Consider the following 23553-nt stretch of genomic DNA (forward strand, 5'->3'; position numbering starts at 1 on the left):
TGTCACTGCCTTAGTCTTGGTCCTTATCATTTCTGTCCCAATTAGGTCTAAGTGTCCTAAGATTCCCACTGGCTTCAGCCTTGTTTTCTGGCAACTCCCAGCTCAACCCCAGGACTCAGTCCATCCTCCTGCCACACTAGATGGATCTTCCTAAGAGGAAAATCTTATCACAACATATTCCTGTGGAAAATCTTTAAAGGTTTTCATTGTCCTTACATAAAAAGGATGCATCTAATTTGGCTCTGTCTTAAAATCCCAGATTCATTTCTAGCCTCCTGTGTCTTGCATACACAAATGCCCTTTGCTCTAATTGTCCACAAACTTGTTAGAATAAGCCATGGGCTCTCACTCTTCCCACCTTTCCAGATGTTCTCCTCTTCCCCTTGGCATAGGCTTCCTCATCTCCCTCTTTCAATTTATCTGGTTAACTGAACCATCCTTCATAGTTCAGGTACATGTCTCCTTTTTGCTGTCTTCACCCACTCCACTTGGCTCCCTCAGACTAGCTCCCAGTACGTGCTTCCATTATTGCTCCGCACTCTTAGCATGCCCCTTCATCTCCTGGCTCCGCTGTGAGCTTCTGCAAATTAAGGGCTATTCCATTCATTCATTTCTGTCTCCAAGGACAGTAGTAGGCCTCCAAGAACTAAATGTTGAGGAAACAAATTAATGGAAAAAACCAAAGAAGAATTCTACTTAGATCTTTTCCCTAATAATCTCTGTATCATTTCTATGGCATAGTAGATTAAGACAACGTTAGCAGTACCTAACATATTAAACATATTGTCCCAGAACTTTCGTATCCTAATGCAAGTCTGAACTTCTTGAATCAATCGGGATTTGGAGTATCATATCTAAACTCTGTGGAATCTAATACCATTATTGTTGTTATTATTAGCTACTACTTACTTCACACTTACAATGCACCAACTCTCTGTCTAGAATTTTGCATGTAGCATCCATTTATTAGGAGGCAGATTTTATTTCTCTAACTTCACTGTTAAGGAAATTGATTCCAGGAGTCAGATACTAAGTGGAAGGCTGGAGGTTGCTGTTGGGCTCTTCGCCACCACAGTCCATGGTCTAACTCCTAGACTCCTTGATTAAAAAAATACTTTTAGTGATTAGGGCTGGTGTTCTACATTGATTTCTTATGGCCTTGATAGAAACACATCTTCATGAGACACAGAAAGTGAACTCAGTTTTCAGGAGCCCAGGGAAGGGGGGAATACATCATTCAATTCATGATATTTGATTCTACATCTCCTAAGGCAAGACTGCAACAATGGCCTCTAATCAGTTCATAGAAAACACAGATAATCTAGAGCTTTGTACATCACTTATAATTTAACTTCCAATTTTGATAGATTTTCCCCAAAATGAACTTGAATTCAAGCAATCTGTTGCTTTTGTAGTTAATTTTTACACAAAAATTAGAAAGTACCTGCTTCAGAGACAATTCCATGTTCAAGATGATTGATGAGTGCTGAAAATAAAAGTCAAATGTTAATAAAGACAATTATTAACAGTTTTTTATAGTAGCTAATATGTTGTTTTGTCATGTACCAAAGATCACTGCAGTAAACTTCAAGGGCCTGTTACATAGTGGGGAAAAGGATCTTAATGTTTGCAATTTCCTTCCAATGTGTTGTAATTCTACCTTAGTAGAAATTATCAAAGTAGTTATTTTAAAGTGTATTATTACAAAAAATTACCTAAATGTATGAGGAAATACTCTGCCTTGAAAATCTCCCCCAGTTACCCACAAGGCTTCTCCTTCTAAATCTGCTTATCTTAACTGCTTCCATATAATTCAAACTAGCGTTGACAAGAACATCTCCATAATTATTTATTACCTCGTTCTGTTCTTACTTAGATCAGTAGTTCAAAAACTTGCTCAAGTAGCAGAGTTCTGAAAAGTTATGGGTGAGCATATTCTTTATGCAACACTGAAAGCTACTGATGCACATGATTTTGTGATATGAACTAGGGCTAGCTTTATTTGTAGAAACTATAAATAGTTTGTGCATGCAATATAAAATTAGAAACATGAACACAAAAGCTACCAAAGGATGGAATGCTTGAAAATTTTTTCATCTACTTATCATCTACCTATTTGCTACTCATTCATTTCTTACCAGCTGCTATTTACATACCAGTAAACAGAAGCAGGTATCCAAAGGGTTTTTTTTTTTAATGCATAAAAAATGAAAGAAAAATGTTAAAATGAGAAAGTTTTATCCAATAGCCCTGGGGTTTTTTTGTTTTTGTTTTTTTAATGAAGGAAAGAGGGTCATGGTCTAATCTTAACACTGGAATCCAAACAATTGCTCTTGACCACTAACAGCCAACAAGTAAAACTTATTCTAATGCGACCTATGTATTGTGGGGGTTTATTTTTGGCTTCTGGGTTCACACTTCTATTTGACATGGCTTTTCCCTCAGGAACCACACAAGACTTTGTTTTTGGTAGATGCCAGATAGCGGATCTTGTTCTAGTTAACTCCTTGACCACTATTATCATCACAATGTAAAGGATCCTGTGGGACTTAGCATGTTAATTACCTTGAGCTCCTCACACTGGAGGGCTCTGCTCCATTTTGAGGCAATGGATATTCACAGAGAAACAGCCCATTTTAATGAATTATCTCAACAAAAACGTTATAAACAACATATTTTTTAAAAGCCCCTCTCAGAGATATAATTTTACTTCCAATGTTATTCTCAGAAAACACTTTTAAAATAAACTTCACTGAGCATCTACAAAGAACGCCACAATTCAAATGTATTGTTAAAAGTCAAAGACATTCCCCAAATCCGGAAAACTATTATTTTAAATCTACTAACTCTTTAGGGGAATGTAGCATACATAAAGAATGAAGACTTACTCTCATGAAACCTTAAAAAAAAAATTCCTTACAGAAAAGCAGGGACATGTGATTTATACAGTCTTCCAGTTTTCCCAAATTCAATTGAGGAAAAGTTGAAAAATAAAATTTATAAAGTAGAAAAGCATCTGGATAGTCAAAGAGACCCCAGGCTTTCATCTACTGTGGCGATTTGTCTGACCACATGCTTGGAGAATAAAGTAATGAGGGGAATCCCAGGAGCCCTGAATTTAGTGGCATTCTACAGAGAAATGGGGGTCCCATTACCAGTTGCTTTTAAAACTTTTTTTCCATTGCTAAGGAAAAGGAAAATAAGGGAGTGAGATGCACAGACCTGTTCAGAAGAAACACACTGTCCTGGGTACCGGAGGCTACTAAGTTTCACCATGGCTTCTGGAGCTCTGGACTGTCTTACCTTGAATATCTGCAACTCCTCCAGTACTACTTCTTCCATATTCCACTTCTCCTTTGAAATGCTGACCACTTTGAGGACTGTCCCAATGTCTGAAAAAATACATCACCTATGATCCTGCTGTTTCTGCTTCAGTGTTTGGCTGTAAGTATATGCCTAGCAACCTTCACATTGTTCCCCTCATGTTTCAAGAAGTCAGATAAATAAAAATCCAAGAAGTGAAGCTTAAGTGATATGATTCCCTCCTTCCAAAGCATGGTAGTTTTTAGCCCATAAAACACATATTTATAAAGAAAATTTTAAAAGAATGCACTTGAAGTATATTCCTAGCAAAAGGAATATATGTCTCACTTAAATATTGGTAAAAATTATAACTAAAGTGAAATAACCTTTCTGTAACTTAGTTGAAAGGTAAAAATATGCTAAAATAACTTTTTTTTCTCTCAATGTAAGAAATATTTATGCAGTTCTTATATCCAACTTACCATGAAAGGTAAGATATATACAATTTAAAATCATGTTAACAAATGGAAGAGAAATCACTGAAGCCATCCATATGGGGAAACTGTAGCACACTCATCAAACATTTATTTACAGAAACATTCCTAATTGGCTAGAAACTGAAGTTTTGTTTAAAATTATTTTAGTTTACTTTAAAAGATTAACCAAAATTTGAAAGACTACACACCAAAAATTGACATTTAGTAAAGATGCCTTAAATGGAGGATCCTGTATTGCAGTTTACAAGGTGGCATGCTATTGCAGTAAGTTAATCAAAAGAAGGTTTTAGAAAAAAGAAAAAAATCTCATTTGGAAATTAACTTATACAAAATACATGCTGCCACTGTGGTTGAAGAATATTCACATGTATGGCAATGATCCTATTTGCAAAAAATAGTCTGAATTATTTAACTCTGTTTTTAAATGATTCTAGGATCTTTGAAAAATATTGAATATACATTTTCCAAATGTCATAATTGAAAGTCAATCCATCTTAGTCGGCTACAGTTTTCTCAGTGAAAGTCAGGTAGTACCACCTAGTGGCTGAGTGGCATTTATAACGCTGGAAATGTTGGCCTAGGAACGCTCTAGGTGGGGACTGCAAATTAAGTGGCAAACGCCTTAAATTTATGAAATACTAATTATTTCGAGTTTTGTCGTGTCAGTAGCAATCTCCATAGTCTTGAGAGCATCACTTACTTTCCTGGGTCTTGGCGTTGCCATCTGCTACATAATCAGGCTTGACAACTGGTGATCCTGAAAGCCCTGAGCCTGTCACACAGGCTCCGTAAGAAACCCTACTTTGTAAAGCCAGTGTATTTTAAAAAATAAGACTGTTCTGTAGTTCTGAAAATCTATTTCAGTAAAAATATCCATTTCTTGAAAACCCATTAATTTCTATTTCTTTATGCAATGCCTGATTCATTAAATCATGTAACATTATCCAGGATGGAGTACTTCTGTCTAAATGGTGCATGTTACCTTTACTGCCATTAGAATTCACATTATATTCTTAGAGAATTTTCTTCTTTTTCGAGACATACTAAATAAGCAATACTTCTTTTTCTGGAAAAATATTTTTAATCATTTTATAATTATTGAGTTGAGAGACAAAAACAAATAAAATGGGCTCTAATAATGAAAGTGATACTTAATCCACAAAATTCAGAGACAGGAGAGATAATTTCCAACAAGTTTCTGCTTAAAGATCTTTACAAACTATTGTGTAACTTTTTGAAAAGCCATCTTAAATCAACTTAGTCAGCCATTCTCAAAATTAGGTGAAGGGATCCTTTGAGGTGGCTTATCAAATATCTCCCCAGAGAGAGGAAAATGTGAAGTTCAAAAATAAACATTGCTTAACCAAACTTGTTTAATTTTAGTTAGTCCACAGTCAACCAACAAATATGTGTTGAGCACCTACCGAAGCAGGCATATTATAGCATCTACATGTATATTGTCTGACATACAAATATATCCTGAAATCTCAAATAACTCTAAGGGAGGCTGGGGATATTGACAACTGTCACTTCAAAGCATGTGTTCTGCAATGTTAAGAAATACTGACTAGATATTAGCTAATAATCACTCAGTTTGATTTTGACCAGTAATCTTTTTGAAGTTTTTGTTTTGTTTGTCTAATAGTGAAAAATTCTTTGGAAAGAAAGCATAATCTGGCTCTAGCATACCTGTTCCAAGGAACATCACGTCGTACTGGCCATCTTCTGCAACAACATGATCCACCACGATCTGGGTCAGTCTGTAGTCCACATTGATCCGTTTGAATGTTGGCCCTCCCGCAACTGGGTATATTGGTTTAAACATCACAGGGTGCCGCTTTATGAAACTGATGACGTCATCTGGGAAATCTCGGGTAGATTTAATCAGTGGGTCATAGGTTTTGCTTGGACACTGAAAAGAAATGAGGAGAGGAGTAAAGATATTGTTCATGCACCTGAGGAATTTATGCTTACTTATAATAAAGTGTTTAGGACTTATTATTGATAATATAAAAGGAAAGGTCAATGGGATCAATATACATGTACTTGTAAATAAATGCTGTTTACCTTGAATATATCTATAAACAGTTTTCTCTCTCAAAAATATTTTGATTATTAAGATGGGGTATTATTCAGCTATGAAAAAGAACGGAATTTCGTCATTGGAGACAACATGCATGGACCCAGAGAGCATTATGTTAAATGAAATAAGTCAGATAGAGAAAGGCAAATACTGTATGACCTCACCTATATGTGGCATCTTAAAAACAAAACACCAAACTCATAGCTACAAAGAACAGACTGGTGGTTACCAGAGGCAGGGAGTGGAAGGATTGGCAAAATGGGTGACAGGGACCAAAAGGTAGAAATTTCCAGTTATAAAGCAATCATGTCAGGGGATTTGGTGGATGCCATGGTCACTAGAGTTAGCAACACTATACTGCGTATTTGGAAGTTGCTAAGAGGATACATCTTAAAAATTCTCATAAGAAAAATTGTGTGACTATGTAAGTGATGTATGTTAACTAGACTTACTGTGTATATTTCAAAAGATGCAAATATCAAATCATCACTTAGCACATCTGAAACCAGTATGTCAATTATACCTCAATTTAAAAATTACATAAGTTTTAAGTCCTTTATCTATGCCCAATTGGGATTTTGCTTTTGAAATACTCTTTTCAGCTTCCCTAGCACAAGTGAAAATGTATAATTTCAATCCCAAGCCAGTTGTCTTTTCTTCCAAAAAGTCTGACTTCAGAAAGCTGAATATAAAACCCCCATGCTAGATCTTGCTGTTGTCTTTGGAACTGTTCTCTTCTTGAATTAACTTCGGTTCTCAAAAGACTACCGTCTTTCCTCATCGGCAGGTGAAATGGCTAAAGGTTATCAGAGAGAAACTAGTAAAACAGTATTTTGTTTATTCAGGATTCCCAAAACCTCTCAAAAAAATCCTAAATTACATATATTTTTCTGTATTTTCTAACGTTTCCACAATGATTTCTTTCTTATCAAGATTACTGTTCTTGGGCATGCCTGGGTGGCTCAGTGGTTGAATATCTGCCTTCGGCTCAGGGCGTGATCCTGGGGACTCGGGATCGAGTCCCACATCAAGCTCCCTGCATGGAACCTGCTCCTTTCTCCCTGTACTTGTCTCATGAATAAATAAATAGAATCTTAAAAAAAAAAAAATACTGTTCTCTATGAAGATCTATGAGATTTGAGTTGAAATAATTACGAAGAGAGTGATCTGTAAACAAGGGGATATATGAGAAACCATTATTTTCAATTTATTTCAATTCATTTATGATTGCAGTTTTAAATTAAGCTCATGATTATTAAAAATTAAATGGGACAAATCACCACATCATAAAAATTACTTATAAGAGAGATTTAATAGTTTTCCGCTATAATTAGTCGATTTTTTAAATAACTGGTGTGAAAATTATGCTGTGAACAATTCAACAGCTCCTTCCCTAAAGGATCTGTGGAGAAACCATTCAGAGAATTTTCACTTCTGTCTGAAGTTGCCTCTTCTGCACTTTTGTGTTCGCTGATTCAACAGTTAGCATATCCTGCCCCCTGGTGCTCAAATGCAAAAGTTCAAACTAGCACCAAATGAATGAATTTATCCAAAAAAACATGCATACAAAGAGAATTCTTTTCTAATTTGACTTTTTTCAGCAAATATTTACCCTTCCACATACCAAATCTATTTCATTATTTCAAAATACTGCAATTCAGAAAGTTAATTCGGATAACTTCTGTTATCCCATTTGAATTTTTCATGGCCTAATACATTCTGTTGGAATGGAAAACTTTGGCTCTACGTTGCAGGCATAGAGAAGAAAATGAGTGACATTAAGGAAAGTCTGTAAGAAAGTGCTTTTTCCCTATTTTCATATTTAGACAAGTTGGAAACATAATCTCTACTGAACTGAGCTATTTACACCAGGCACTGATTAGAGTCCAGTCAAGCCTTCAAACTACTTCTCTGGTCCTTAAACTCAAGGGGATCATTCTTGGGGAATTAAAGATACTGGAGTTAGTGACAACATATGACCTGACCTCCAATTTTATAGGAAGAAAATTATAATGGGTCACTGAATTACAAGAAATATCAAACAAGTCGTACTAAAAAATTGTTAATGATGTTCCTTTTGTAATATGAGAATATATCTTTTACAGAAATCTTACATGTCTGTTTTTTTAAAAAACTAATCTTTTCCTGATATCTGTTCATTTGTCCCAGGTCTGCACCAAAGAGGTGCAGAATAGTAGCCATTTGGTGATTACTTAGTATATTCTTAACTGGAAGCTGGTCTAAAGATCTAAGTGCCTTTAGTTCTTGTTCCAGCATTTAGCCTCCGGCCAAGTGGAATCTGTCAACTGTATAATGGAAGGAACCTTGTATTAAATAGATTAAGCTACAACTCAGAAGGATGCGGAGCTCAAGTGATACAAAGCTCTCGCCCAATTACAGGCTGCACGTCTGAGGCTCTGTCAAGGCGACTCGGAGTGGGTTCAAGGCTTACACTGCCTGAGGTACAATCTGGTGGGTCTATCATTAAAATCAAAGCAAAAGCATGATTTTTCTTGCATTACATTTTTGAAACAGCCCTCCAATTTAAGAAAACATTTTTTTTTTTACTTTAACTGTAGTTATGCAAGTAGCCAAATTTTCAAGAGAAATTTCATGACATTCAAGCCACAGTTTTTGATATCAAAGTTTCAAACAATTAAAAATGTTAACATGAGGGACCCCTGGGGGGCTTAGGGGTAGAGCATCTGCCTTCGGCCCAGGGCATGATCCTGGGGTCCTGGGATCACGTCCTTCATCAGGCTCCCTGCATGGAGCCTGCTTCTCCCTCTGCCTGGGTCTCTGCCTCTCTCTCTCTCTCTCTCTCTCTGTCTCTCATGAATAAATAAAAAACAAATCTTAGAAAAAAATGTTAATATGAGAAAAGTATAGATGAATGAAGGCATGAATGATTTAGAAAAGAAGCAAACGTGACAATTTTTGGGCTTGCTCACCTCTGACAAAAAGGTTTAAGGGTAATAGAAGAAGAAAAGAAGAGAAGGGAAACCTGGTTTCTATTGACTATTATAAAATGATCTTTGGAAATGTATTTTTTCCTATGGCAGCGTTTCCATCTGGCATGCTGCCACTGTTTGGATAAGGTCTTTATCCTTTAGGTTGCTGCGTGTGATCTCTGAGGTCTGCGTCTCCACTCTGCTTTCACAAATGAAAATGATTTGGTAGAGTTGCTCCCTGAGGGCTAAGATAGTATAGTTCGAGCTAAATATTGTTATTTTAGCACATTAAAAACAGTGGACTTCTTCCTTTGATATCGTACAGCTGTGCAGCACACAGATCTAAGAAAAACTGGCGATGCCAAGCAACTCAAGCAGGTAGGAGAGTAAGAGGAAAGAAAAATCCCATTAAAAAAAGGAGAGAGACAGAGAAAGTGTGGAAAGGGGCAGCTGGGTGGCTTGGTCAGTTGAGCTTCCGCCTCTCAACTTCGGCTCAGGTCATGATCTCAGGGTTGAGAGATTGAGCCTTGCGACTGGCTCTGCACTTGGTGAGGAGTCTGCTCGAGGTTCGTGCTCTCCCTGCACTCTGCTCCCCACCCCCACTCCTGCTCACTAGAAGTAAATAAATGAATGAATAAATAAACAGATAAGGGTGCCTGGGGGGCTCAGCGGGTGAGCGTCTGCCTTTGGCTCAGGTCATGATCCCAGAGACCCTGGATCGAGTCCCACGTCGGGCTTTGTGCACAGAGCCTGCTTTTCCCTCTGCCTGGGTCTCTGCCTCTCTCTCCCTCTCTCTGTGTCTCTCATGCATAAATAAATAAAATTTTAAATAAATACAATCTTTAAAAAAGAAAGTGTGGGAAAATGGTCCATCTGAAGTAAATGATCATATCAATTAGTTTCCTGCAGAAAACCCTAGGAAACGTTCCCATCGAAGCCATCTATCGAGGTATCAAAGATCTCATGAATTTTTGTGTATGTGTATATCCTCTTAATTTCTACCTAGTAACACAGCCCATCTGACTATAACGTATATAACTATACGGTAGAGAATCATTTATTTCTGCGTCCAGCTTCCTTAACATTTGCCTGATTTCCAACACTTCAGTTCCTGTGAAAGAAATCTGGGAACTTATCTGTATTTCCACCTCCTTACTGAAAAACTCAAGATAGTTTCAACTTTGAGAAGGAAAGAAAGGGCTATCCCAACATTTGAAAATGTATCTTGCTGGAAACAAGAGCAACAGTAGAGTATTCCAGAAAAGGGACCTTCCAGGCTCTCGGTGAGAGGCAAGGGGTAGACCTCCAGCAGGCCGCCCTGGCTCAGCGCTCATCTCCCTGGGCTGGGCGCTGGGACCGTGTCCTGCTCGGCCCACCTGCCTGCTGGTCCAGGGCCTTCAGGAGTGCAGTGGCAAGTGATGCGTAAGAGGAGAAAAATGGGTTTTATCCAAGGAGAGAACTTTGCCCCTTGGCAAGGCACCAGACGGCTGTTAAAAGTTCTCTACAGGTTGCATTTTCCTTTTAAACAAATCAGAGGGTTGACTAACACAAGGGAAGAAAGGCATGGCACTGGGAGGACTAAACCAGGCTTTCAGTTTTAGCAAGCTGAGAAAGATAAGCTATAGATGTAAAGGAAGTCTGACTTTCATTTATTAAAAAAATAAAAAATGTGATTCCGCAGGTGCCATCCCCCTGTTGACTCACCTGAGCTTATAACATGGACGAGGGGAGATCCTATAGTCAACGTCAGAGGCAGAAAGGCCAGGGGTGCAAATAGAGAGGTACGTTCATCTCTCTCTCTGTTTTTTTGCAATTAAAAAACAGCCTTACTGCTGTTATATTGGAACCTTGAATATTCTGCTACGTTTAAAAGATTAAAAAAAAAACAAACCTCAAGCTTCTTCTTTATTGTTCAGTGTCTAATAGAACAGTATGTCTTCTAGCATTTGAACAATGACTTTCTCAGTCGCAAATCTCCATTCAAAATTGTATCTAGAATCAGCAAATGAATTTTAACCTTGGGATCTAAAACTGTAGTAGTGAGCTCCCAGCTTGCACGAAGGTTGGGTTCTGTCTACCATAGTCGGGCAGTAATGAAAAGACAACATTAAATCAACAATTTTGGATCATTTACTTTCTAAATTAAATAGTTTTCAGCTGAATTTAATCTTCTGAGATATTTAACAAAAGCTATAGCACTTTCTCTTTTTTAAAGGTTCCTTTCTTTTAGAGGAATTTCTATAGGAAAAAAAGGAAAACACTACTGAACCAAGTAAGTGGCTTGGGATTTGGAGAACTTCATTTTAAAATAAAACGCTGGCTCCGTGGGAAAAAAAAAGCTGAAAGCCAGCTGAAAAAATTAATTGAAAAATGTTAGAAATGAGCTGCCTCTCACCGTTTCACAGAAACAGCCTGCGTGCAGTTCATGGGAACTGACAATGATGTCACACGCCCTGCGGGCCCTGAGGCGTAGGCAGGTTGGGCACATAGGGTCAGGAGGCCCAGATACACCTGCCTCTGCTTCTCCCTTCTGGAATCAAAACCCTGAAGAGACAGAATTAAAGATATCTGTCGTAGTTTAGGGGTGGTGAAAGTAAACCGTTCATTATCCAATGAGAAGAAAGCCACGCAGGGAACAGATGCTGGGGAGAAAATAAAACTGTGAATTTAAAATAATTGAGGCCTCGATGAGCTAGTGGTGCACAAAACGAGACTTCCCCAAAGTTTCCGCAGACTTTTAATGAGTTAGGAAAGCCTTCCTGAAAGCCACCAACCACCCGGTGTCCACCTGTGGGCAGGTGCGGGGAAGCAGCGGGAGGCGCTGAGGGAGGCCTCCGTGACTCGTCAGGCCCCTCGCGAGGGCCATGGCAGCAACACTGCACGCGTCCAAAGGCGGCTTACGGCACTATTTCTTCATTAAGGCTTTTTGTACGACTTCCAGGGGAGTTAACGTGCAGTGTTACATTGGTTCCAGGTGTGAATATAGTGATTCAAGGATTCTACACAGGTCGCGGTGCTCAGTGGGAGGCGAGCGCCTCAGCTCCTCCACCCGCCTCACCCTCCGGTAACCATCGGCTCGTTCTCTACACTTAAGTCTGTTTTTTTTTTTGTCTCTATCCTTTTTCTTTTCTTCTTTTGCTTTGTTTCTCAAATTCCACGGATGAGCGAAATCACTTGGTATGTCTTTCTCTGACTCACTCACTCTGCTAGCGTCATACTCTCTGGCTCCATCCTGGCTGCTGCAGATGCAAAGATCCCATTCTTTACTATGGCCAAACAATATTCCACTGTTTGTATGTATGTGTGGAGAGATATAGGCACACATATCTGCTTTATCCACTCATCTGTCGGGCTGCTTCCAAAATCTGGCTCTTGTGAATAATGCTGCCATAAACATAGGAGTTCCGTGTATACCTCTGAATTAGCATTTTTGTGTTTTGGGGGGTAGATATGCAGTAGTGTGATTACTGGAACATAAGGTAGTTCTATTTTTTATTTTTGGAGGCACCTCCAAACTTTTTTCCACAGTGGCAGCACCAGTTTGCAATCCCACCAACACTGCATGAAGGTTCCTTTTTCTCCACATCCTCGCCAACATTTATTGTTTCTTGTGTTGTCGATTGTAGCCATTCTGAGGTATAAGGTCATACAGGATATTATTTTTGAATTATGTATTTTTCTTTTTGCATATTATATTTGAAGTTAGCCTTAAAACATTTCTTTTTCTACAAGAAGAAAATCCTTACTTAATTGGGCCAGCTTACATTACAATTCAGAGGTGATTTAGATTAATGAAGACATACAATTCTAGAATCTTCAGCTATATGAAAAAATATATTACAGGAATATGTCAGTGCTCCAGCAGACAGTTTCAGTAGATCAGAAAGAGAAAGAAGATAGGACGCCCATAGAGTTTTGGAACTTGTGGGTTCCATGGTTATACAAGCCCCTTCTCTTGAGAACTTAGGCCAAGGCAAAAGTCGGAATGTCAAAACATTCAGTCTAGTTCTAGGTGAAGTGCCACTGCATACAGCCAGTCTGCTATATACATCAAGCTATTAACATTACGTATTATTATTCTATGATACTATTCCTCTGGGATTTGCTTTTTTGAAGCAAAATCACAAATCAATCTCAGTCAAGGCAGTGATGCTTTGACACAGTAACGTAAAAATGGTCTTCTTAGCACAGGTGGCTATGCCAGGACCCAGAACTAGTCCATGGCAGCATATTTAGTAAGACAAAGTTTCCAGTCAACCTGGAATCAAAAGAATTTTGTGACTTTTTGATGTCTTTTACAGTGTTAGAAAGTTTAATAATTTGGTGGAAATAAATAAGGACTGTTAAACATATCCATACCTACATCCATAGTTTAGGAGATTTTATCTCATAGAAGGGGGGAATGTTTAGCCTTTACCTCTGGAGGAAAGCCTGTATGAGGAGCTGTACACGATGGGGTTACTTATTTAGACAAGGATTCAAAATATTATAGAAAGGAAGAGATTTCATTATCTTACATTTGGTGCTGGTAGTTGAAAAATCACTTAAAGTTAAAACAATGTTAATGTTAATATTTCGTAGTGGGTTGGTTAAATCAAATAGCTAATTGATTAACACACATAAAAAAGATGTCAAATTTCTTTAAAGATCTAAATTCTTAAAATAGAATTGAAGAGGGGAGATGTTTATTCAGTGATTACTGGAATTCTAACAATTCTTAGTCAACTTTTTACAAGATATGAGGGCCAATAAATAGGAACAAGGAGGTTAGCTTAGATTTGATATTTCATGTCACTTAAATGCACCCATAGTCAAATCAAATTATGGAATTGAAAGAGTGCCTGTAACAACCTCTTTTTGCTCCCTACCAAAAAATGGAGACTTAGCTGGGAAATTCATGTGTACATTTTGATCTTTGAAAGTAAAATTAAGGGGAATACTGGGTGGCTCAGTGGTTTAGTGCCACCTTCAGCCCGGGGTGTGATACTGGGATTAAGTCCCACGTCGGGCTCCCTACATGGAGCCTGCTTCTCCCTCTGCCTGTGTCTCTGCCTCTTTCTCTCTCTCTCTCTCTCTCTGTCTCTGTCTCTCATGAATAAATAAATAAATATTTTTTAAGAAAAAGGAATAAAGTTAAAACATTTAATAGTAAAAGCAGTAAGTAGGGGAAAATTTTATTTAAAAAATGAAGTGATTTTTATAAAATGAGAAGTTTAGAAATTGTTGAAAACTGTGGCAAAATGATTTGAGAATAGTGAAATGGACATTTCTTAAATATTTGAACTTCAAAAACAAGTTCTTTCCCCGTTTTGGCTACTGTCAAAAGTATAGCAATGAACATGGGAATGCTAATCTTTTTTCAAGACCCTGATTTCAATTCTTTTGGATAAATACCCAGGAGTGATATTGCCAGATCCTATGCTAGTTCTATTTTTCATATTTTGAGGAACCTTAACACTTAAGGTGGAAACAGTCTAGATGTCTGTCAACTGATGAACAGACTAAAAAATGTAATAGATACATAGGAAGGAATTTTACTCAATCTTAAAAAGGAAGGAGGCCCTTCAGTAGGTGCCAGCATAGAAGAACCTAGAGCCCATTATGCCAAGTGAAGTAAGTTAGTCCAGGAGGTAAATAGAAGTGCATACCTCTGCTTACAAACACAGCCAAATTCCTAAAAGCAAAGGACGACCCTGCGGTTGCCTGTGCAGGGGAGTGCACACTGGGAGGTCACTGATAACAGGTACCCAGTTTCTGGAACAGAACACGTTCCAGTGGCCTGCTGCTCAGCGTCGTCTGCAGGCCATACTGTCCTGTGCACCTAAAAATCTGTTAAAAGTATAGACCTCGCATTGAGTGCTTCTACCAGCATAAAAATTTTTTAAAGCACTTTCTTCTCACCTTTTTGATATGGGAACAATGGCTTACAATCTGAACCTGGCTCCCTAGTGAGCACCTGCTAACCTTTACCACTTGGGCACAAATGAGGACATTCCTCATCCACAGACACTGCAACTACCAAGTAGACCTTTTCTTTTTCTTTTTTTTTTTTTAAGATTTTATTTATTTATTCATGATATATAGAGAGAGACAGGCAGAGACACAGGCAGAGGGAGAAGCAGGCTCTATGCAGGGAGCCCAATGTGGGACTCGATCCCAGATCCTAGGACCACGGCCTGGACCAAAGAAAGGCAGGCACTAAACCGCTCAGCCACCCAGGGATCCCCCCAAGTAGACTTTTTCTAATTGAAACCTTCCGCCTTCAGAAATCTTCCTGGGGGCACCTGGGTGGCTCAGCCATGACCCTCAGGCCAGGTCACGGGCTCGTCGGGGACCCAGCACCCAGGTTTCCGGCTCAGCGGGGGCCTCCACCCTCCCTCCACAGCCTCCGCACCACCCCTCCCTCCCCCCTCCCTATTTCTCAATCTCCCATATAAATAAATACAACCTTAAAAAACAAAATATCTTCCTGACGCCGAGTTTCCAAGCAGCCTGCTGGGGTGGGCCCGACCTCAGACGCCACCCGCCTCCAACCCCGGGACCCCGGGGCAGGGGGCAGGGGACAGGTGACAGGTGCAGGGGCCTCGGGGTACACAGCCCCCCCCCAAGCCCTGCACCTGGGGGGGATAGGGGCCTCACGGGGTACACAGCTCCCCCTGAGCCCAGCACCCAGTGTGTGGGGGGGGCATCACCAGAATTCACCAAAAAAGAATGAAGCAAAAACGGTACACTCCACCACAGAGTTACAGAATGGATTTAATACGATGTCAGAAATTCAATTCAGAAGCACAATTATAAAGCTACTGGTTGCTCTGGAAAAAAGCATAAAAGGTTCTAGAGACTTTGTTACTTCAGAATTGACATCTAATCAGGTCAAAATTAAAAAGAGATTAAATGAGATGCAATCCACACTGGAGGTCCTAACAATGAGGGTTAATGGGGTGGAAGAGAGAGTGAGTGACACAGAAGACAACTTGATGGTAAGGAAGGAGGCTGAGGAAAAAAGAGAAAAAAAAACAATTAAGAGACCACGAGGAAAGGCTTCAGGAAATAAATGATAGACTGAGAAGGAAGAACCTATGTATAATTGGGATTCCTGAAGAGACTGAGAAGGAGAGAGGGAAGGAGAGAGAGAGAGAGACCACAAGGCATATTTGAACAAATCATAGCTGAGAACTTCCCTAATCTGGGGAAGGGAACTGGCATTCAGATCCAAGAGACAGAGAGGACCCCCCCAAATCAATAAAAACCATTCAACACTTCAACATTTAATAGTGAAACTTGCAAATTTCAAAGATAAAGAGAAAATTCTTTTTTTCTAAGATTTTATTTATTTATTCATGAGAGACACACAGAGAGAGTAGAGGCAAAGACACAGGCAAAGGAAAAAGCAGGCTCCATGCAAGGAGACTGCTATGGGACTTGATCCCAAAGTCTCCAGGATCACGCTCTGGGCTGAAGGCAGCACTGAACTGCTAAGCCCTAAAGAAAAAATTCTTAACGCAGTGAGGGACAAGACAACAGCTTCCAGGACAGGCAGAAACTGAAAGAATATGTGACCACCAAACCAGCTCTGCAAGAAATATTGAGGGGGACCCTGTAAAAGAAAGAGGAAGCCCAAAGAAATAATCCACAAAAACAAGGACTGAATAGGTATTATGATGACACTAAATTCATATCTTTTAGTAGTTACTCTGAATGTGAATTGGCTAAATGATCCCATCAAAAGATACAGGGTATTGGACTGGACAAAAAAAGCAAGACCCATCTATATGCTGTCTACAAGAGACTCATTTTAGACCTAAGGACACCTCCAGCCTGAAAATGAAAGGCTGAAGAACCATTTACCATTCAAATGGTCCTCAAAAGAAAGCAGGGGTAGCAATCCTTATATCAGATAAATTAAAGTTTATCCCAAAGACTGTAGTAAGAGATGAAGAGGGACACTGTATCATACTTAAAGGGTCTATCCAACAAGAAGACCTAACAATCACGAATATTTATGCCCCTAATGTGGGAACTGCCAAGTATATCAATCAATTAATAACCAACATAAAGACATACTTAGATAATAATACACTAGTACTGGGAGACTTCAACACGGCACTTTCTGCAAATGACAGATATTCTAAGCACAACATCACCAAAGAAACAAGGGCCTAAATGATACACTGGACCAGATGGATTTCACAGATATTTACAACACTTTGCATCTGAACACAACTGAATACACAGTCTTCTCAAGTGCACATGGAACTTTCTCCAGAACAGACCACATCCTGGGTCAGAAATCAGGTCTCAAGCAACACCAAAAGACTGGGATTGTCCCCTGTATATTTTCAGACCACAATGCTTTGAAATTAGAACTCAATCACAAGAAGAAATTTGGAAAAAATTCAAACATGAAAGAACTTCACGGACACTAATAAAAATGAAGATACAACCATTCAAAATCTTTGGGATACAGCAAAAGCAGTCCTAAGAGGGAAATACATCACAATACAAGCCTCCCTCAAAAAATTGGAAAAAATTCAAATACACAAGCTAACCTCGCACCTAAAGGAACTGAAGAAAGAACAGCAAACAAAACCTACACCAAACAGGAGAGAGATAATAAAGATTCGAGCAGAACTCAATGAAATAGAGACCAGAAGAACTGTAGAGCAGATCAACAAATCCAGGAGTTGGTTCTTTGAAACAATTAATAAGATAGATAAACCCTTAGCCAGCCTTATTAAAAAGAAAAAAGAAAAGACTCAAATTAATGAATCACGACTGAAAGAGGACAGATCACAACCAATACCAAGGAAATACAATTTTAAAAACATATTATGAGCAGCTGTATGCCAACAAATTAGGCAATCTAGAAGAAATGGATGCATTTCTGGAAACTCACAAACTATGAAAACTGGAACAGGAAGAAATAGAAAAACTGAACAGGCCAGAATCAGGGAGGAAATTGAAGCAGTCATCAAACCCCTCTTAAGACACAAAAGTCCAGGGCTAGATGGCTTCCCAGGGGAATTCTATCAAACATTTAAAGAAAGTGGCCCTCCAAACAGTGAGGATCACCAGCTGCGAAGTCTGGAGTGCTACCTGGCTGAGATGGAGAATATTCAGGCCCAGTTGAGGAATGTGGTCTAGAACCTGCAGCTTCTTCCCAGAACGTTGGGATCCTGGAGCCAGTCCCTACCCCTCAAACTACCCTGCATCAACAGAGATACCACTTGAGCTGCCCACCCTGTTCCACGTGGTCTGGGAGCTGTCTTAAAAGGCCTGTCCAACCCCTGCCTCAACCCTACAGTGGCCTATAGTGGAAAGTGGAGCCATATGTCAACCAGTCTGGCATTGTGAGGTTACCCAGTAAAATTTTTACTTCAGTAAAAACAAACAAACAAACAAACAAACAAACAAAAAACCCCAAAACATTTAAAGAAGAAACAATACCTATTCTACTAAAGCTGTTCTGAAAGATAGAGAGGGACAGAATACTTCCAAACTCGTTCTATGAGGCCAGCATCACCTTAATTCCAAAACTGGACAAAGACTCCACCAAAAAAGGAGAATTATAGACCAATATCCCTGATGAAACAGATGCAAAAATTCTCACCAAGATACTAGCCAATAGGATCCAACAGTACTTTAAGAAGATTGTTCACCATGACCAAGTGGGATTTATCCCCGGGATGCAAGGCTGGTTCAACACTCGTAAAGCAATCAATGTGATAGATCATATCAACAAGAGAAAAAACGAGAACCATATGGTCCTCTCAATAGATGCAGAGAAAGCATCTGACAAAATACAGCATCCATTCCTGATCAAAACTCTTCAGAGTGTAGGGATAGAGGGAATATTCCTCAGCATCTTAAAAGCCATCTAAAAGCCCACAGCAAATACCATTCTTAATGGGGAAACACTGGAAGCCTTTCCCCTAAGATCAGGAACACGACAGGGATGTCCACTCTCACCACTGCTATTCAACATATACTGGAAGTCCTTACCTCAGCAATCAGGCAACAAAAAGAAATAAAAGGCATTCGAGTTGGCAAAGAAGTCAAACTCTCCCTCTTCGCAGATGACATGACACTGTACATAGAAAACCCAAAAGCCTCCACCCCAAGATTGCTGGAACTCATACAGCAATTCAGCAGTGTGGTAGGATACAAAACCAATGCCCAGAAGGCATTTCTATACACTAACAATGAGACTGAAGAAAGAGAAATTAAGGAGTCAATCCCATTTTCTTTTTTTTTTTTAATTTTTTTTTTATTTTATTTATTTATGATAGTCACAGAGAGAGAGAGAGAGGCAGAGACACAGGCAGAGGGAGAAGCAGGCTCCATGCACCGGGAGCCTGATGTGGGATTCGATCCCGGGTCTCCAGGATCGTGCCCTGGGCCAAAGGCAGGCGCCAAACCACTGCGCCACCCAGGGATCCCCTCAATCCCATTTTCAATTGCATCCAAAAGCATGAGATACCTAGAAATAAACCTAACCAAAGAGGTAAAGGATCTCCCTAAAAACTACAGAACACTTCTGAAAGCAATTGAGGAAGACACAGAGAGATGGAAAAATATTCCATGCTCATGGATTGGATGAATCAATATTGTGAAAATGTCAATGTTACCCAGGGCAATTTACACATTCAATACAATCCCTTCAAAATACCATGGACTTTCTTCAGAGAGTTGGGACAAATAATCTTTTGTGTGGAATCAGAAAAGACCCTGAATAGCCAAGGGAATGTTGAAAAAGAAAACCAGAGCCAGGGGCATCACAATGCTGGATTTCAGGTTGTACTACAAAGCTGTGATCATCAAGACAGTGTGGTCCTGGCACAAAAACAGACACAGAGATCAATGGAATAGAATAGAGAATCAGAAGTGGACCCTCAACTCTATGGTCAACTAATATTCGACAAAGCAGGAAAGACTATCCACTGGAAAAAGGACAGTGTCTTCAATAAATGGTGCTGGGAAAATTCCACAGCCACGTGCAGAAGAATGAAACTAGACCACTGTCTTACACCATACATAAAGATAAACTCAAAATGGATGAAAGATCTAAATGTGAGACAAGAATCCATAAAAATCCTAAAGGAGAACATGGGCAACACCCTGTTTGAACTTGGCCACAGCAACTTCTTGCAAGATACATTCATGAAGGCAAAAGAAACAAAAGCAAAAATGAACTATTGGAACTTAATCAAGATAAAAGGCTTCTGCACAGCAAAAGAAACAGTCAACAAAACTGAAAGACAATCTACAGAATGGGAGAAGATATTTGCAAATGAAACATCAGTTAAAGGGCTAGGATCCAAGATCTATAAAGAACTTTTTAAACTCAACACCCAAGAAACAAACAATCCAGTCATGAAATGGGCAAAAGACATGAACAAACATTTCACGGAGGAAGACATAGACATGGCCAACAAACACATGAGAAAATGCTCTGCATCACTTGCCATCAGGGAAATACAAATCAAACCCACAATGAGATCCCACCTCACACCAGTGAGAATGGGGAAAATTAACAAGACAGGAAACCACAAATGTTGGAGAGGATGTGGAGAAAGGGGAACCCTCTGCACTGCTAGTGGGAATGTGACCTGGTGCAGCCACTCTGGAAAACTGTGTGGAGGGTCCTCCAAGAGTTAAAAATAGAGCTACCCTATGACCCAGCAATTGCACTGCTGGGGATTTACCCCAAAGATACAGATGCAGTGAAATGCCAGGACACCTGTCCCCCAATGTTCACAGCAGCAATGTCTACAATAGCCAAACTGGGGGAGGAGCCTCGGTGCCCATTGACAGATGAATAGATAGAGAAGATGTGGTTTATATAAACAATGGGATATTCCTCAGCCATTAGAAAGGACGAATCCCCACCATTTGCTTTGATGTGGATGGACCTGGAGGGTATTATGCTGAGTGAAGTAAATCAATCGGAGGACAATCATCATATGGTGTCACTCATATGGAGAATATAAGAAATAGTGAAAGGGATTATAGGGGAAAGGAGGGGAACTGAGTGGGAAAAGTTATAGAGGGAGACAAACCATGAGCAATTCCTAACTCAGGGATATAAACAAAGGGTAGTGGAAGGGGAGGTGGTAATGAAGGTAGATTGTGGAGGTTAATGGCATGTAATTTGGAGTCAAGCAGCGTTAATTTTTCTTTAAAGATATTACTTATTTATTCATGAGAGACAGAGAGAGAGGCAGAGACACAGGCAGAGGGAGAAGCAGGCTCCTTGCAGGGAGCCCGACGTGGGACTCGATCACAGGACCCCAGGATCACACCCTAGGCAGGTGCTAAACTGCTGAGCCACCAAGGGATCCCTCAAGCAGCGTTAAATTTAATCCCACTCTTACACTGCAGACCAAGAAAGAACCTCGCTTTTAAACAAAATAGTAAAACAATATAAACCGCTTCTGACAGTAACGAGGATAGTCGTTTTCATGTGTCTAGTTCTATGGAAAGGACACCATCTTCCCAATCAAAGACAGTACTGTTCTGATGGAGACTTTCTGGAGTGTCTTGCTGTTTCCATTACCAATACGGGCCCGAGTTTGGGCTATGAGTAAAAGTTTACAGATCTTCCTCGACTTGCAGTGGGGGGACTTCCCAATAAACCCATTGTAAGTCATAAATATCGTTAGGTCAAAAGTGCCTTTACTACCCGTAACCTGGCCAAATGGCAGCATAGCCTAGCTGCCCAGCCTGGCTCAGGACCCTCACCGTGCTCTGCAATTGGGCACGCTCTTCCAGCACAAAGCCTATTTTATAATAAAGCATTGAGTATCTCATGTAACGTACTGAATACTGTACTAAACTGAAAAATGGAGTGTTTTTAAGTGCGTGGGTTGTTTACCCTTGTGATGGTGCGGCCGACGGGGAGCTGCAGCTCATTGCCCCCCCACCAGCTTCCCCAGACTCTCGTGCTGCATATGAGTAGCCCATGGAAAGACCCAAATTCAAAATTCTAAGTGTGGTTTCTACTGAATATGCATTTCCTTCGCACCATCATAAAGTCAAAAAAAAAAAATCAGAACTCAAACCTTTATCAGTTGGGGACGGTCTCTAGTCACAAGGCATAATTCTCAATGCTTTGCTACAGATGTGAATGTGTTTACACATTTAATAAAGCTTAGGAATTTCATGAGAATTACTGATGTTTGGAAAAGATAAAGGAAGAACTCTGATAAATGGCACTTTCTTACACCGGATAATATTTTTCCATTTCTAAGTTGTTAAAAAGAAAGAAATAAAGCAAAAACTGGTATGTTTAGTGTGATGAGCTGCTTCTTTCCTCATTGATGAAGAACTCTCCTCACTGACTTTTATGCATTACTATGGGGTTGAGGGGAGGTCACCTGTTCAGCTTTCAGAGCAGTGGCTGTGTCCTCATGAGGAGAATCCTGTGACCTGTGATTCGTCTTTTTTTTTTTTAGTTTTTTTAAATTTTTATTTATTTATGATAGTCACAGAGAGAGAGAGAGAGAGAGAGAGAGGCAGAGACACAGGCAGAGGGAGAAGCAGGCTCCATGCACCGGGAGCCCGACATGGGATTCGATTCCGGGTCTCCAGGATCGCGCCCTGGGCCAAAGGCAGGCGCCAAACCGCTGCGCCACCCAGGGATACCCCTGTGATTCGTCTTTAAGCCTTGTATGGCATTTTCATGGCTCTTCAGGCAGGAGCAGTGAAGTGGTGACAACAACCCCCTCAGCAGCTTTTCTAACTTACACTGTCACCTGAAAAAATATGTAATCTGGATGCATTGGCATGTGATCCTTTTCATTGTTAATTTTAATTCTTTAGTATTATAAGAATCAGATACTATATATATGTATGTAAATTATTTTCTGTAGGGGCACCCGTGTGGCTCAGTTGGTTAAGGGTCTGACTCTTGATTTTGGCTCAGGTTGTGATCTCAGGGTCATGAGATCGAGCCCCACATCAGCCATGCTGGGCGTGGAGCCTGCTTAAAATTCTCTCTTCCTCCCCCTCCGCTCCTCCTCCCTTCTAAAAAACTGATATTTTGCAATTAAAATGTAGATGATTTTAGTCCTAAATTCTCCAGTAACATCCAGATAACTGAAAAAAAATTTAATGGCCTGAATAGTCATAGTATTTTTTTAAAAAACAAACTTATAGAAACAGCTCAGAACATGATAGTCCATGATACTTAACCCTATAGTTCTAGTATGGTGAAATTTCTTCAGCTAGAGTTCCCTGCGAATTTTAACTGTCCTCCTCAAAAAAGCCCCGGATATGTATAATATAAGTTGAAATTCTACATATATTCATTATATATATACATACATATATTCATATATATATACATACACTACAGTTCAGTATACATGTATATAGAATATATATTCAGTAAAAGATATTCTATCGAAGATGAAAATAAATATAATTTAACATAAAAATATTAATATATCATAGTACAAAGACTAAGAGCTTGGACTCTGCTGCCAGAGTATCTGGATTTAAAATTCAGGTATACCACTCATTAGCTTTGTGACCTTGTGCAAGTTACTACACCTATCTGTGCCTGAGATTGCTCATCTGTAAAATGGAACCAACATCAATAGCTCTTGTTTCTTAGAATCATTATGAAGTTAAGATTTGTAGAACCTTTACCTGCATACCCTAACCTACACCTTACATTACTGTTGAAGAAATAAATAAGACAAGTGAGTACACTTTG

The 23553-nt window shown here is 39.5% G+C and overlaps 1 protein-coding gene across 7 annotated transcripts in view; it reads right to left on the reverse strand.

Moving 5' to 3' along the window:
* Positions 1 to 23553, reverse strand: part of SEMA3D (semaphorin 3D) — a 216974-nt gene that overhangs the window by 33760 nt on the left and 159661 nt on the right. For all 7 annotated transcript variants that reach the window (XM_035701533.2, XM_025449289.3, XM_035701532.2 and 4 more), the window contains 3 exons: positions 5490 to 5712; positions 3304 to 3392; positions 1445 to 1486 (listed from right to left, as the gene is read on the reverse strand). In XM_035701533.2, coding sequence (XP_035557426.1) covers positions 1445 to 1486; positions 3304 to 3392; positions 5490 to 5712 — 354 coding nt within the window. The remainder of the gene's footprint in view (positions 1 to 1444; positions 1487 to 3303; positions 3393 to 5489; positions 5713 to 23553) is intronic.

The sequence above is a fragment of the Canis lupus genome, chromosome 18, assembly GCF_003254725.2.
Source record: "Canis lupus dingo isolate Sandy chromosome 18, ASM325472v2, whole genome shotgun sequence".
Lineage (NCBI taxonomy): Eukaryota > Metazoa > Chordata > Mammalia > Carnivora > Canidae > Canis > Canis lupus.